The sequence below is a fragment of the Sus scrofa genome, chromosome 14, assembly GCF_054392235.1.
Source record: "Sus scrofa isolate SSC_HxYL_T2T_F1_AM1 chromosome 14, Sscrofa_HxYL_maternal_Yorkshire_Landrace_v2.0, whole genome shotgun sequence".
Lineage (NCBI taxonomy): Eukaryota > Metazoa > Chordata > Mammalia > Artiodactyla > Suidae > Sus > Sus scrofa.
In genome coordinates, this window is record NC_139396.1 from 96857479 (window position 1) to 96868824 (window position 11346).

At 54.5% G+C, this 11346-nt stretch overlaps 1 protein-coding gene across 4 annotated transcripts in view; it reads left to right on the forward strand.

Moving 5' to 3' along the window:
• Nucleotides 1–11346, forward strand: part of CDH23 (cadherin related 23) — a 441841-nt gene that overhangs the window by 363434 nt on the left and 67061 nt on the right. For all 4 annotated transcript variants that reach the window (XR_014828081.1, XM_084997262.1, XM_084997263.1 and 1 more), the window contains 3 exons: nucleotides 115–243; nucleotides 1474–1602; nucleotides 2320–2547. Coding sequence is in view for 3 of the 4 variants with exons in the window: in XM_084997262.1 (XP_084853388.1) it covers nucleotides 115–243; nucleotides 1474–1602; nucleotides 2320–2547 (486 nt within the window). In the remaining variant the exon portion in view is untranslated. The remainder of the gene's footprint in view (nucleotides 1–114; nucleotides 244–1473; nucleotides 1603–2319; nucleotides 2548–11346) is intronic.

Here is an 11346-nt window from a genome sequence, read left to right on the forward strand (position 1 = left end):
TGCTCAAGGTGAGCAGGGCACCCAGGTGGGCAAGAAAGTCCTCCTTGGCTTGACTTTGCCGCTTGTCCTCCCACCTCCCCCCCCCCACCCCTCCCTCTCTCTCTTCCCTGACAGGTGGTCTTCTCCCTGGCCTCTGGCAACATTGCCGGGGCCTTTGAGATCATCACTACCAATGATTCTGTCGGCGAAGTGTTTGTGGCCAGACCCCTGGACAGAGAAGAGCGGGACCACTACATCCTTAAGGTGGGCACCAGCCCCCACTTCCATCCAGAGAGAGCTCAGCCCCTCGGCACACCCTAAGGGGTCAGCTTCCTGCTGTCACCAAGTGCCATGGGGCAGGCAGCCTCCCTTAGGACCAAGAGCATGAGTGAGGCTGACCCGGGAAGGGACATCCTGGGGGAGGGGTCTCTGGACCCGGAGCCGGAAGGAGCAGAGGTGTCTGTCCCTGCTGTAAGAGCTAGTAAAGAGAGCCTGGCAGCTGAGAGAGCCTGACTCTTCTGCAAACACAGTGTGAGCTTGGGCAGGTGGTTGATTCTGTCTGGGCGTCATTGTCCTGCCTGGTACAGTGGACAGTGAAACCTGGCTACCTCTGTGGAGCTGAGAACTAAGTGCAGGTGAGGAGTCAATGCAGGCCACTGTGACTGCTGAATTGCTGGGGCTGCCGTGTTTTCTGAGAGGTCTCTGGGAGCTCCAGGGCTATGCTTCTGCATGGGTCTGAGCTCTAGAGCACTTTCCACTGCCCTGCAGGCTATCCAGGAAGAATCGAGGCTCCTAGGGACAGACTCAGGCTGTGGTTAGCACCCTAGCTCATTGCCAAAAAGATTATTTGAGGAGTTCCCGTCATGGCTCAGCATTTAACAGACCCGACTAGCATCCATGAGGATGCAGGTTCAATCCCTAGCCTCACTCAGTGGGTTAAGGATCTGGCGTTGCCGTGAGCTGTGGTGTAGGTCATGGACACGGTTTGGATCTGGCGTTGCTGTGACTGTGGCGTAGGCCAGTAGCTACAACTCCCATTCGACCCCTAGCCTTGGAACCTCCATATGCCATGGGTGCAGCCCTAAAAAAAAAAGGCAAAAAAAAAATTATTTGAGGCTTTTTCTCTATTTGCCAGAGACCATATATGAGTGAATGGAACAGAGACCTTGAAACTAAAAGCAGGAGCTCCAGGGCTGGGGTCACAGTCAGGGGCAGGATCAGGAGGTAAAGAAAGACTGGGCATATCAGAGTGAGAATGCAAAAGAGGATCCCCAGACAGACAAGAATTAGGCAACAATTGTTTGCAGCCTGGAGCGGAAGATGAAAGCCTGGGAGTAAGCTCAGGGCTGGTGGCTCCCCAGTGGGCAGGGATGGGCCAGCAAGTCCCTCTGACCTTCCAGTCCTCCCCACTGAGCACACAGCCCATTTGGACTCCGTATTCCTGATCCCTCCCCCACCTTTTAGCCCTGACTCCAGTCTTCTCCCTCCTCGCAGGTTGTGGCATCCGACCGTGGCACCCCTCCACGGAAGAAGGACCACATCGTGCAGGTGACCATCCTGGACATCAATGACAACCCTCCCGTGATCGAGAGCCCCTTTGGATACAATGTCAGCGTCAACGAGGTGAGGGTGGCTCCAGCACCCATACACCCGATGGCCAGGATGAAGAGCGGGTGAAAGCCAACCACGAAGCATCCGCTTAAATGTCTGCCTGGCCCACTAGTCACTCAGAGCACAGGGATGAGCGCGTGGCTTACTCATTCATGATTCTGTCCCTAACGCCTAGGCCAGGTCCCGGAGAACAGTCTCTTTTCGTGGTTGGGAGACAAAGGAGAGAAAAGAAGAGGGAATGACTGAAGAAAGTGGTCTTTTACCACCGGCAGAGAACTCTTTACCCTGGGGAGCTGCTTTAGATAAAACAGCTCATTTATTATTCAGTCCTAAGATTGGCTACTCCTGGAGAATGTTTGCCTGGGTCCTTCTGGGTATCATGCCAGGCTGGATGGTCAAGAAGGCCTCCCTCAGTTCAGACCCAGGCTCTGCCCCTGACTGGCTGTGTGATTTGAACGCATGCCTTCCCTGCACCTCAGTTTTCTCATCTGTAAATGGGGATGACCTAATCTAGGGGTAGAGAAAGGAGTGGAGTTAACTCGACCCCAGCTTGTCGTTGGTCCTCATGGAATGTTTGCCCCGATCCCCTTTATCTTCCTCATCCCAAGGTAGCCAGAGCAGAGCTTTCTAGAAGTGCAGGTGCAGCCCTTGGGCTCCCGGGTGCAGAAACTTGTCTTTGTCCCAGAGGCCTTGAATCCGGAATGACTGCTTCCCTGCTCTCCCCCCCAGAACGTGGGCGGGGGTACCGCTGTGGTCCAGGTGAGAGCCACCGACCGTGACATTGGGATCAACAGCGTCCTGTCCTACTACATCACTGGGGGCAACGAGGACATGACCTTCCGCATGGACCGCATCAGTGGCGAGATCGCCACGCGGCCTGCCCCACCTGACCGAGAGCGCCAGAGCTTCTACCACCTGGTGGTCACCGTGGAGGACGAGGGCACCCCTACTCTGTCGGTGAGTGATGGGGCGGCCGTGGGGAGACAAGGCTTGGGGAGGGTCTGCTCTGCCTTTTGTGTGATGGGGACAAGATGGGTGGGAATCGAATGCCATGCGCCGGTGAGTCTCAGCAACCCCTTTATTGCGCCTTGAGTCCATCACCTTCAAGTATTTATAGAGGGCTAGTATATGCCAAGCTAGGGTGCTGGTTTACCCACCTCTGCAGCTGCTCAGAGCCTCTGTGGAGCCCTCTTTGCTCACCCAGAGCAGCTTTCTGGGCCAGTACGGATTGAGTCTCTACCTCAGGGCCTGGCCAGCCCCACTCCACCTGCCAAGCTGTGCCGTGTACCTGTGGGGCTGCACCAACCCACATGGTGGTGCCTCTGTGCCAAATGGGAAAATGTGCCCTCTGGCCTCTTCCCCTAAGTCGCATTAGTGTGATACACTGTGGCAACATGCTGGAGTTGGCAGGGACTGATGTCCATGGCCCAGTCTGTTTGAATGGGTGCGGCCGCTGCCCAAGGCAATGGGCAAAGTCCGCAGAGTTGGAGGAGGTGGGACTGTGGGGCTGGAGGGGTGACACTATGTGGGGTGATGGGCTGTGGTGTGATGAGTTCTGCTGTGAGCTGGCGGCATGAGCGGGCGGCATGAGCGGGAGCAAGTCAGAACCTGTCTGAGTATTGGTTTTATCATCTGTAAAAGGGAGATAATATCCCCTTCATAGGTGGTGTTTGGGGAATTAAATTAGCTCATGTCTGTGGACGCACTTGGTAAACCAAGAGGAGGAGGAGTGGTTCAGCTATCTATTGCTACGGTAATCCTGCATTACAAATCAAATCAAATCAAATCAAGAGGCATAAAACAACTGTTATTCTGCAGGCTGGCCTTTGAGACCTGGCTTAGCTGGGCAGTTCTTCTGCTCTCAGCTGGGCTCCCACATGTGTGTGGGGGCAGCTGTATGACGGTTGGATGGCTCTTTTTCTAGGAGTTGGCTGCCTATCAGCTGCGATGACAGGGCAACTGGGCCACCTGTCTGTTCTCCTCCAATGGCTAGTCTGTGCCGGTTCACCTGGAGCCAGAAAGGGTCCAGAGGAGAGAGCAGAAGCACAAAAGGCCTCTCGAGGCCCAGGCTTGCAACTGGAACAAAGTTAACTTCTGCCATATTCTGTTTGTCAGAGCAAGTCACAAGGCCAGCCCAGGTTCAAGGTGTGGGGAAAGAAACTCTGTCTTTTGAAGGAATGAGCTGCAAAGTCACATTGCAAAGGGTAGATATAGGGAGGTGTAAGGATTGGGGACGTTTTTGTAATCTACCTTAGGGACCCTGCTTGTAAATGAGACCTCAGCTCTGTCGTCCTGCCCCCAAAAGTTGTCTCTCCTTTGGCAGTGGCACTGTGGACTGTGGACTCCTCTCCTTTGGCAGTGGCATTGTGGACTGCGGGGTCAGAGCAGGTCTTGGGATGAGCTTTTTATCTGGAGGGTCTCTGGGGAGGATGGTGGAGTTGGGAAACCATATTCCCAATGGTTTCCCAATTGGTAACACTAATCACGTCAGCACCAATCACATCCAGTGGGCCAAATGGAGAGTCATTTATAGGACATAGATAACTAACTGAGGGGAGGACGGCCAGGGGTATCATTTATTGCGGTGTCATGGAGGGACTAACTTTTGACTTAACCCCTCCCTATCTGCACTTAGCTGCAGAGTGAATCATCTTCTGGGTTGTCTCTCCAATAGCATTTAGAGATGTGTTTGGCTACAAGTAACAAAAATTCACCTATGGAATCATAAATAAATCGGAATGCCTTTTTCTCACATAACAATAATTCCAGAGAGAATTACAGCTGTTGATTTCAGGCTCAGTGATGTCAGAGCTAATGTTTCTTGGCCTTTCCCGCATGGTTGCAAAATGGCTGCTATAGCTCCAGCCATCATGTCAGCATTCAAGGCAGGAAATGACAAAAAGACAAAGAGCAATGTAAGCCACTTCTGTCCTTTGATCAGGAAAGCAAAAAGTTTTCCAGAAATGTTCTCCAGAGTTCTGCTTATGTTCTTACCGGCCAGAAGAGATTCCCATGCGTACCCTAGCTGCAGGGAGGTTGGAAAAAAAAATGAACAAGATTGTCAGGAGTGGCTTATTACTTGGGGGCCAGATATAGCCCTGCCTCAGATAAAAGCTGGGCTCTGTCAGTGAGGAAGAGGTAGAGAATAGATTTGCGATGAGTAACTGATAGCATTTGCCATGCTGCTCTTCTTCATCCTGACCTAGGCCAGTGAACACAGCATTCTCACTCTGACTCCCCACCCCTCCCCTCACCCTCCAGTCCTAGAGTTTCCCAGGGAGGCAGTTGGTACGACCCATGCTATTCTAAGACCCTGAGTTTTGGAGGCAACGTCTGGCTTCCTTGTGGTCCCCGGAAGAAATGACAATTAGAGAAAGGTGAAATCACCCTAACCACATGTAACCACCCAGAGTGGATGGGCCACTCCCCAAGCAGTCCCCGCAGAGCTTGGGACTGGTCCCCATGGCCAGAAGTTTCATCTGTTGACCAAAGCCTCTGTCGAGACCCATGAGCACTGCCTCCCTACACGTGGGTGCCTGACACTCCAGCCCATCCTAAAGCAGGTCTTGGCCAGTACTGACTCCCTGGTAAGAGGGCAGGAAGGTGGGTGGTGAGAAACGATGCAGGCTCCCTTTGTCTACCTTCCTCATCCCGGTCACCACCAGCTCTGCTCCCGGAAAACACCTTCAGGATGACCAGGACCATGGATAGGGTGTGTGTATATGTATGTGGCTCCTGGGCTGTGACACTATAATGCAAACAGCATTGGGTACCACAGGAAATGTATTTATAGAAGAAAAGTTTTAGGTCAAAAACACTCCATCCTTCCCATTTTTCTGCTTCTTAGGCTTGCGAAAAGATTGCTTTTATTTGATTATTATTGGGGAACCATGATGAAGAACTATAGGGACCCCAGGATCATCATTGAGCACTTAGCACTAGACCATATTTGTTCATTTATTCAGTAACTGTTTCCTGAATACCCTCTATGTGCCAGGCCCCAGAGATACAGAGAGGAAGGCAGTGCGGGCCCTGCCACGGTGAAGTGCAGCTGATTAGTAAGGGAGGCAGTGAGGACATCCCTGTGCGGGGCCAAGGTGCAGGTGGATGCTGGGGAAGGCTTCCTGGAGCAGGTGACTCTGGGCCTGCCTTGTCAGTTACAGCCCAGCAAAGGGTGAAACATAGTCTGGATTCAGGTATCAGCCTGAAAAAATGCCTAAGAGGAAGCGAGAATTTGGGTTGCCAGGGCCAGGGGAGATCCAGGGAGCCATAGGTAGTCCTGGCCCAGGGCAGCATTCAGAGCCCAGAACAATGCTCTCTGCATATCCTCCCTCTGACGTTCTGCCTGAGCAGGCCCCAAAGGCTGGTCCCAATACTTTCTCAAGTGCCAACTTCTGCTCCCTCCTGGCTCAGCTAAGCCAAGGTGGGAGTGGGCAGAAGCTGGCAAGCCAGGGCCCTACAGCCAGTGCCCCATCATGATTGACATTTGTCGCCAAGGAGTACTAGGCTCTTGAAGCTTTGCTTCCACTGACCAGACTGTCACCTCTGGACAGTGAACCCCTCAAGATCATGAGTGCCCCCAGGCCAAAGGTGACCAGAGGAGGGACTTCCTCTGCTATTGGGTAGATTTCACTGGCTGAGTGAGAAGGTAGGATCATTCCAGCCCTTCCTAGACTGGCCAGAGCCCCAAGAAGCATCAGACCAGCCACCCTGAGGTTCCAGGAAAGGTCACCATGGTCTAACAGGGAGCATCTGTCTGTTTGGAGACACCGTGCAGCCCCACTTGCAGATCTCTGCTTCCCACTTGCAGTTATCTGCCTGGTTCAAGCCAACCTCATTGGCACAGGCTCAACCTTCCTGTAGCACAAGGGCAAGTAAGAATTATGCATTCATTCATTCATTCATTCATTCAGCACTAAATATGCACCAGCCTTGTGCTAGAGGCCAGGAAGTCAGAGATGAGTTGGGCAGTTCTCTCCTCCAGGAGCCTACAGTTAGTAGGGGAAGTGGACACATAACAGGGAGTTGATATTCTGGGATGTGATAAAGGGCTAGGAGCTCCAGAGCCAGGGAAGGTTCTAGACAAGGCAATTTGCATCCATGTCTTAAAAGATGAGCCTTTCAGGAGTTCCCATCATGACTCAGCAGAAATTAATCTGACTAGTATCCATGAGGATGCAGGCCCCGCTCAGTGGGTTTAGGATCTGCCGTTGCCACGAGCTGTGGTGTGGGTTGCAGACCTGGCTTGGATCCTGTGTTGCTGTGGTATAGGTCAGCACTTGCATCTCCAATTTGACCCCTAGCCTGAGAACCTCCATATGCCATGAGTACAGCTCTAAAAAAAGACAAGAAAAAAAAAATGAGGCTTTCTAAGCAAAAGGGATGGGATTCAGCTACAAAATCTCCCCCAAACCAAGAGAAATCCTCTATCTGAGCCTGCTCATCTCTTCTTTTCTCCCTGGGCTCCCCTCCCCCGAGTTTCCTGAGAGCAGAACATTCCTGCAAACAGCCTTGGCCGTCCACACCCAGCTCAACCCCATATCACCCAGAGCTCAGAACAGCTGTGCCTCAAGGGGCATCCAGAGCAGCCCAGGCCCAGCACACAATGGTGTGCCACCTAGCACAGGAAGTCATTGTGCAGCCTTGGCCCTCTGCCTTGCCCCAGGCCTTAGGCAGGGCAGCAGGGCTTGGGGGAGGGGCTCAGTGCAGGCCGGGAGGCCCCCCCCGCCCCCCCACAAGAGGAAGGGCTGGGCCCAGGGAGGAAGGACGGAAGGCAACTGGGAGGTCAGGAGCTGAGCCCCAGCCACAGAGGCACCTTGGCAGGGGGATGGGGACAGGGAGGGCTTCAGGGGGCCTCCCTGCCATGTGAATCACAGCCAGCAGGTTAGAAGATCCCAGGTGACCAGCCCTGGCTTCTCAGGCTGGTGGGAGCCTGCAGAAGACACCTGTCCAGGCAGAAAGACAGCAAATCTCCCACCACCCGCTTCTGGTATGAGAGTTGCCCACAGTAAATGGTACCATGAATGCCTGAGCAGAGGCTGCTGCTCTTGGCAGCTCCCCTCATGTTTTGAGGGCCAAGGGTTCTCCTGTTTATTAATCTTGGACCCTGCTGCTGTTTGTGGAGCCTGCTTCCCATGGCTCAAGCTCAGGAAACCCCAGCCCAGCCCCTTCCCTGCACTGCACACCTAGTAAGCTAGCCTTCTCTGGCCCAGCATGATTCAATTCAGACCCTTCCCGTGGCCCTGCCTCTGGAGAATGTTCTGAAGCTGCTCAAATGCTACACACACAACTGGCTTGGTTCCTCTGAGAGACCCTGGGGCTCTGCTGGCAGATAAGTTTCTCCCTTCCCCATGCCCTGCGCAAGCAGGTGGGGTGATGGGCTGCCGCGCCCACCCGGAGCCCTCTGACTTCAGGGCTGCCGGGCAGAAAGAGGAGCGAAAAGACTGGTGTGGGAGAAGTGGGGCCACAGGCTTGTGGGCACAGGTTCATCCCCAAGAGCCATGGTAAGTACTCTAAGCAAGTCCAAGTCCTGGCCTGTCATGTCACCTGCTTCACTGAAGGGGGAGGAGCACAGGCCTGGGAAGCAAGAGACCCAGTTACACATTCACTTGTGAAGAGACACAAACCTTTTGGAATCTCAGTCTCCTCACGCATGAAATGGGACAATAAACCCTCCAGGGTTTTCGGGGGGGGGGGGCGCAGGGAAGGGGGAGCGGGAACCAAAGTAGTAACACATGGGAAAGCACAGAGTCTTCTCCCAGAAGAGGCAAAGATAAGGAACACACACTTCCCTTCCCTATCCTGTGCCCAAGGCAAGCGTTGCTAGTAGATGTCAGCACTTTCTCATTAGGCCCTATTGAGTCTTCACAATCCCTCTTAACATATGTTCCAAGAAGCACATCAAGAGATCAGAACTGGGGAGTTCCCGTCTTGGCGCAGTGGTTAACGAATCCGACTAGGAATCATGAGGTTGTGGGTTCGGTCCCTGCCCTTGCTCAGTGGGTTAACGATCTGGCGTTGCCGTGAGCTGTGGTGTAGGTTGCAGATGTGGCTCGGATCCCGCGTTGCTGTGGCTCTGGCGTAGGCCGGGGGCTACAGCTCCGACTGGACCCTTAGCCTAGGAACCTCCATATGCCGCGGGAGCGGCCCAAGAAATAGCAACAACAACAAAAGACAAAAGACAAAAAAAAAAAAAAAAAAAAAAAAATCAGAACTGGAGTTCCCGTCGTGGCTCAGTGGTTAATGAATCCAACTAGGAACCATGAGGTTGCGGGTTCGCTCCCTGGCTTGCTCAGTGGGTTAAGGATCCGGCATTGCCATGAGCTGTGTGTGGTATAGGTCACAGACACGGCTCGGATCCTGCATTGCTGTGACTCTGACATAGGCCAGTAGCTACAGCTCCAATTGGACCCCTAGCCTGGGAACCTCCATATGTCATGGGTGTGGCCCTAGAAAAGACAAAAAGACAAAAAAAAAAGATCAGAATTACAGGACAAAATGAAACCCATGTCCCTTGGCCTGCAAAAGCTCAAGGCCCCATTGCTGTAGAGGAGATTACCGCCCCACCCCCACCCCCAGGCCCAGACGAAGCTGCTGGGAACTAGAGTAGATTGCAAGTCAGAGCCTGCCAATGGTGAGAGGCCCAGAGAACCCTGGCACCCTGGTTCGGCCCATCATCGAGTGGCTGTGCATCACTGATCAGCTCTGCTACCAGGTCCAAAGGGCGGGCTGTTATTGGACCCTTGCCCTAGAACCCACACAATAGCTAGGGAGACCCAACTTCCATGCAAGAGAGGTCACCACGCAAAATGGGCACAGCGAATGCCCAGGGAAGGGCCTAGAAGGTCAATGCTCTCGGTGGCCTAGGGCAAACACCTTATCCGGGCTGTGAGCCTCAGCTTCTCAAGAGGGCTTTAGCACGCTGACTGGCAACCCCAGTTCCTCTTTCTGCCATTGCAGTTCCCTTTGGGTTTCCTGAGCAAATCTTAACCCAGCCCCCAGCACAGTCAGACCAGGCCCTAGAGAGCTCCAGCTGACACCCAAGAAGGCTGCAGGGTGATGGTACCCAAGCTGGGGTGGAGGGTGACAAGGCCTCTGCACCTCCAGTCCCACTACATCCTCCCCAATCCCCCAGCACAGAGCACTCCCTGGAAAAGGTGATGGGTTAGCCCCTCTGTGCTGCATGAAGGAGGGAGCACTGGCCAGGCAGGAGTAAGGGCAGCCCCAGGGCTGGTCTTTTGGGAAGTGGGCCATGGGGTTCCTACACATCTACCCCCATGTGCACACCCCTAGGCAGGCCCAGCCTGGCCAACAGCAGCATCACCAGTGGCCTCTGCAATGTGTCTTCACAGAGTGTCAACTCCATCCCCTTAGCCTCTCCCTTGGAGGAAATAAAGGCAGCAGGTCTTTATGAAATGTGAACATCAGGAGACAGGTTGCAGGTCCCATAATTCCTGATCCAGATCTTAATGATGACTTAGTGCCTAAAAGCACCAATTTCCTTCCAAGGCCTCAGACAAGGCCTCAGTCCCACTCCGCCCAGGAGGTCCCAGGGCTCCCCCCCAGCACCCCCCCACCCCACCTTGGAGGCAGGCACGTGTTCTTGCTCCCCTACTCTTTTCCGTGCACCCCAGCCCACAAGCACTGAGCCGGGGCCTGGAGGAACCAGCCACAGGGCTGGCATCTCCAGAGCTACTCCCACCCTGGGACGAGCAGAGAGGGGCACTCTGGTACCCTGCCCCTCCCTGTAGCATCAAGGAGGGCACCTCTAGGGTTGCTAGGGGTGGGGCGTGTTGTCATGGATGAAGATGAAGCCTGGAGCTCAGAGTAGTTTTCACTGAAAACAGGAAACCACGAAGCCGAGATATGTTCACTAGTAAGGGTCCAGAGAAGAAAAAAGCTCGAGGTCGTGCAGGAGGAAGTGCGGTGGCTTTCTGTTCCGGGGCCTCCCCGCATCCCTCCACACAGCGGCAGCTGGGCCGGGGGTCTGGCAGCCAGATTCTTAGAAGTTGTCTCTGCCTTGAGATCAAAAGCTGAGGTTTGGGCCAGGCCAGCCTCCCCATGGTGCCAGGAGCATTCTTTCTGAGTTGGGGGACAGGGACTCTGGTCTGTGGGTTTGTTCTTCAACCCTAGAGGTAGCCTGGCCCTGCCTTGAGCAGGTGTCACCCTGCCCATCCCTGCCTTCTGGACCCCCATGAACTGTGAGAACAGCACCCTCTTTCTGTGGCACCTGGCACTGAGTTTCCACGGCAGCGGATGGAATCAAGGACCCCCAGGGATAAATCGGGAGCCAGGGTTCGGGGTTCTGGCTGCTGGAAGTGTCAGTGTGGTCTCAAGGCCCGAGGCCCCAGTTCACCCTTTCATCAGGGCCCCCAGGCATGGCTGGAGGCCCGTATGAGCCTAGGGCTCTGGGCCTGAGATGGGAGCTTTAGCAGGCTACGTCATGCATCCACGGTCCTGCAGCGGCAGGCCCTGGGCTCACTGCTGCTGGAGCGCCTACAGCTGCTGCTTTCTCCCTCCGCGACTCCTGGCCCCTCCAGGCCAGGCAGGCTTCTGCTTGCCTGCTGGACCCTCATCCTGGCCTGGAGTCCTGGCTCTGGGCACCCAGGCTGAGCCAGCGTAGGCTGCTGGCAGACGAAGGTCCAGTTGAAACGATACCCTCCATAGCGCAGTGCCCAGGAACTTGGGGCAGCTCAAACTCGCCTCTCCGCCTCTCAGGCCCCACCTTCCATTTTCACCCCCCGCCCCCAGTGAACA